Source organism: Tenrec ecaudatus, chromosome 4 (genome assembly GCF_050624435.1).
Source record: "Tenrec ecaudatus isolate mTenEca1 chromosome 4, mTenEca1.hap1, whole genome shotgun sequence".
Classification (NCBI taxonomy): domain Eukaryota; kingdom Metazoa; phylum Chordata; class Mammalia; order Afrosoricida; family Tenrecidae; genus Tenrec; species Tenrec ecaudatus.
The window spans coordinates 22,185,080-22,189,886 of record NC_134533.1 but is presented as its reverse complement, the minus strand read 5'-3'; the positions used below and the strand labels follow the sequence as shown (position 1 = coordinate 22,189,886).

Sequence of the window (4,807 nt, the reverse complement as noted above, 5' to 3'; positions counted from 1 at the left end):
GTATCATCCACCCTGGATTCCCTGTACCTCCACCCCTCATATGTACCAGTGTACAGCCTCTGCCCTATCCAGTCCTGCAAGGTAGAATTCGGATCGTGGTAGTTGGGGGGAGGAAGCATCCAGGATTTGGGGGAAAGCTGTGTTCTTCATCGGTACTACCTCGCACCCTAATTAACCCATCTCCTCTCCTAAACCCCTCTATGAGGGGATCTCCATTGGCCGACACTTGGGCCTTGGGTCTCCACTCTGCACTTCCCCCTTCATTTAATATGGTATATATATATACATATACACATATATACACACACTTATATCGTTGTTTTTTTTGCATGATGCCTTATACCTGGTCCCTTGGCACCTCGTGATCGCACTGGCCGGTGTGCTTCTTCCATGTGGGCTTTTTTGCTTCTGAGCTAGATGGCCGCTTGTTCACCTTCAAGCCTTTAAGACCCCAGACACTATCTCTTTTGATAGCCGGGCACCATCAGCTTTCTTCACCACATTTGCTTATGCACAAAGGGTGTCTTTTTTATTAATCATTTTATTGGTAGACTTTTACCAATCTTATGACAATCCATCATTCTATTGTATTAAGCACACAGATACATATGTTGCCATCAACATTTCCGAGACATTTTCTTTCTACTGGAGCGTTTGGCATCAGCTCCTCTTTTTTTCCTGCCTCCCTCACCCTCTTGAATCCTTGATCAATAATATATTATTACTGTTATTTTGTGTCTTACACTGTCCATTGTCTCCCTTAGTCACATTTGTTACTTGTTCGCTTGGGGGCTGGGCTTTATATCAAACATTGGGATGGGTTCTCCCTTTCTCCATCAAGCCCCACACACTATCCCCCTAGCTTCATGATACCACTACTCCAACTACTGTTCCTGAGGGTTTTATCTGTCCTAAATTCCATGTGTTGAGAGCGCTTATCTATACCAAAGTGTGTACCCCGGTCTAGCCAGATATGTTAGGGAGAACTGGTTCGTGGTAGTGGAAGGGAGGAAGCATTCAGGAGCTAGAGGCATGATGTGTTTTCATTGGTGCTGTACTGCACCCTGCTTGAATCATAAAGAGTGTCTTGGAGAGAAAATGTGCTCTAAAAATATCTTCTATCTTAGACAATCATGTGAAAGGCTGCTCTCTGGTTATACTTGGGAGATTTTTCATATCCCTCCTTGATACTAGGAAGAGAAAATAACTTATTTTGAGCAGAGTCTGGAATGTAGATAGGTGGTGGTCTGGAGATATCCCAGGACTTTGAGTGGCAAGAGGGGGTTGCCTGAACTCATAAAGATTTAGATTCTGTAAAGATAGCCGTTCCTCTCCATTTTTAAGGGTACCCATGTGTTGGAATCAACGAGATGGCACTAGCTTTTTCTTCTTCTTCTCCTCTTTCTCTTTCTACTTTTTGGAATTATGCAACCCCTAATATTAATTTAGGTTGAGTTCTGCATTAAGGTGTCTCTTTCCTTCTGCAAAAGCCATTCACTTCTGATTGATTCTTTCTCTCACATTATTAACTCTACTTTGACTTTAGTAATTGAGAATAAAGAGATTCATATTCAACAAAATACCATTAGGCTTTTTATTCAAATAATTTAAGTACTTTGCGTAATTACATGAATGACATTATAACACAACTAAAGGAAACAAAAACGGTTAGTAATTAAATTACCTATCAATTATATATTTGAAGATTTTTGTAGAATTGTTCTACTGAATATATAATGCTGTAGATTATTAATACATCGTCACAATTTAATTTTGATTATAAATGTGTCTTTGACCAAAAACTGGAGTTCTGGTGCCATAGTGGTTACATTTTGGGCTGCTTACCAGAAGGTCAGAAGTTCAAAACCACAAGTTGCTCATAAGGAGAAAGATGAGGCTTTCTCCTCCAGTAAAATGTTACAATCCTAGAATCCCACGGGCACAGTTCTACCTGGTCCTAGAGTGTTGCTACGAGCCAGCATCTTCACAATGACTGTGAGTTTGGTTTTGACCAATAATTTGTTAATGGAAAGAAGTTTTTAACTGGAGAGGATTTTAGTCGTCATATAATCAGATTTTGATGTTTTTGGAATAAAACAAGGGGCTATTCAGGTTAACAGATAGCAATAAGAACGAAATGTACTTCAGCCTACATAGCCTAACATCAAGGCCAAGATTGGATTCATTAGTCATACGTGTTCTTAAACATGAATTGTTCTCTAATCATTTGAATTTTTACATAAAATCACTCTGTGGCTCCAGAGCTTCCTCATTGCATTTTTCACCTCTGAATTTCTGAGGGTGTAGATTAGAGGGTTTAACATGGGGATAAACATAGTGTAAAACACAGCCACTGCTTTGTCAATGGGGAAGGTGACTGTGGGTCGAAAATACACAAATATACAGGGTACAAAGAATAAGGTGACTGCGGTAATATGAGATGAACAGGTGGAAAGAGCCTTTTGTTGTCCTTCAGACCTGTGACTTCTTACTGAGCAAAGAATCTTGCCATAAGAGGCGATCAGAAATGAAAAAATGAGCAAACACAGCAGTCCACTGTTGGCAGCAACAAAGAGTCCAAAGGTGTGTGTGTCAGTGCAGGCGAGTTTTAGCAGAGGGAATAGATCACACATAAAATGGTCTATCACATTGGGACCACAGAAGGGTACCCAGACCATAAAAAGAATTTGAATCACAGCATGAAGGAGTCCTCCAGCCCAGGCCAGGGCCACCAGGAGACCACACATGTGTCGGTTCATTGTGGTCATATAGTGCAGGGGTTTGCAGATGGCCAAATAGCGGTCATAAGCCATCACCATGAGTAGAAGGATCTCCACTCCTCCAAAGAAATGCTCTGTGAAGAGCTGAGTCATGCACCCACGGAACGAGATGGTTTTCTTTTCAGCCAGTAGGTCAATCATCATTTTGGGGGCGATGGTTGATGTGAAGATTCCATCTGTGATGGACAGGAATGACAGAAAAAAATACATGGGGGAGCCCAGGGCTGGGCTGCTGGTGACAGTCAGGACAATGAGTAGGTTTCCAGCCAAGGTGAGCAGGTAGATTATTATGAACACAGCGAAGAGGAGTTTCTGCACATCCGGGTCCTGTGTCAGGCCGAGCAAAATGAATTCCGTCACATTGTTCTCTCTCGCCATGCATCCAGCGTGGCATTTGGATATTGATTTACCTGCAAATGATACAAGGATTGGAATGGTTACAGATATATGCTATTTAACATAATAATTTTAGTCAGTTATGTGTTTCTGGTACGATTGATGAAAAGCCCAAGCTAAGTCCAGTTGGAGTATAGTTTTGGTCACACAATGAATATGTAGGAATCTTGGAGGTGGAGTAGTTGCTCATTGGGCTACTATCCTCATGGTTGTCACTTTGAAACCACCAGCAGCTCTTCAGAAAGACTGGGTTTTCTACTCCTGTAAACAGTTATAGTCTCAGAAACCCATAGAGGTTTGCTATGAGGGAGCATGGACCAGACGGCAGTGAGTTTGGTTTTGAGACCTCTTGTACATGTACCTTTGGACATTCACATACCTATACCCATATTATACCTATCCACACACTCACCCACAGACCTACATATACACAATACAGACCACAAACACACAAATACAAGTCATATTATCACACACACTCACACATAAGCAAATTCATTGACAAATAAATGTACTCGCATACACATACATGAACACAAAAGCATACACATATACACTCACAGGGAGAATCACATAGACTTAAAAACACATCTGTGATCTAGGGCCATTGACATATATGACACCTTCTCTGTGCCTATGAATGGGTAAACCCTATTTAAGCCATTGCCTTACTATTTTATCTCACAGAAAAACAGGAATAAAGGAGCACCCACAGAGAGGGGCAGGAGCTTGAATTCATGAAAATCCTCCGAGCTCATCCCTGCTTCAGTTATGAATGGTGCTGTTAGAGGGCGAATACAAATCAGCAGGTGAATTTAATTTCAAATTAGGAATTAGTCATATTTCCAAATGAACAGAACTGAATACAAGTTTGAGGCCACCGTGGAAGTCAGATTTATGAGCTTATTCTACATACTAACAGAATTTTGTAAACCTGGCTTATTTTTGTCTTTAATATTATAAATTATCCAAGACATTTGGAAAAAGGATACCTGAAGGCGATAAGTTAGAAAACAGGATGCAATATACCCCCCAATTTATTTCAATTTGTATAACTTCTATCACATTTAGATTTCAAAAGTCACTGTAAGGAAGATTGTGAACTATCCTCTGCCTCTCTTCAGAAGATACAGTTTCAAATTGTGGAAAAAAGGAAGTACCGTAATTAAATGGGCAGAGTATGCTTTTCAGGCGTCAGTTTGGAAGTGTGTGGATTGTTGTATAACTTTTCCATTAGGATATGGACTTAGATATTCGTGATAATTAAATTCTTTAATTTCTCCATATTCTTCATTATTTCCTCCAGTTATTCAGAATCAAATTGTTTGACATTGTTCTGGTTTTTAACGCTTTTATGAATGACAAGTCAGGCTCAATAAGACTATGGCCCTTATCTACCATGGCTGCTAATCAGAAATTGTTATACTAATTGTTTTTTTCCATATATTTCCAAATTATTCATAAAAGATCAAAAGTTGAGATTATCAGATATATAATTTGTATCCTTAAAATCTTTGCTTATTTCACTACTAAGACAGACAATCAGTGAAGCAAGTGCTCAGTTCAAGAGCCTAGAGAAACAACCAGTTATATTTGAGAAACAAATGAATGCAAAAATGAATGTATAAGAC

General features: G+C 39.7%; 1 protein-coding gene across 1 annotated transcript; it reads right to left on the bottom strand.

The window, feature by feature from the left end:
• Window positions 1-2,219: 2,219 nt before the first annotated feature.
• Window positions 2,220-3,158, bottom strand: LOC142446565 (olfactory receptor 4C5-like). The gene has a single exon (XM_075548313.1). The coding sequence runs from the start codon at window positions 3,156-3,158 to the stop codon at window positions 2,220-2,222; it is 939 nt and encodes a 312-aa protein (XP_075404428.1).
• Window positions 3,159-4,807: the final 1,649 nt, after the last annotated feature.

What these genes read in the sequence shown, in the direction of transcription:
- LOC142446565 (XM_075548313.1), bottom strand. Translation starts at nt 3,158, where the DNA reads ATGGCGAGAGAGAACAATGTGACGGAATTCATTTTGCTCGGCCTGACA.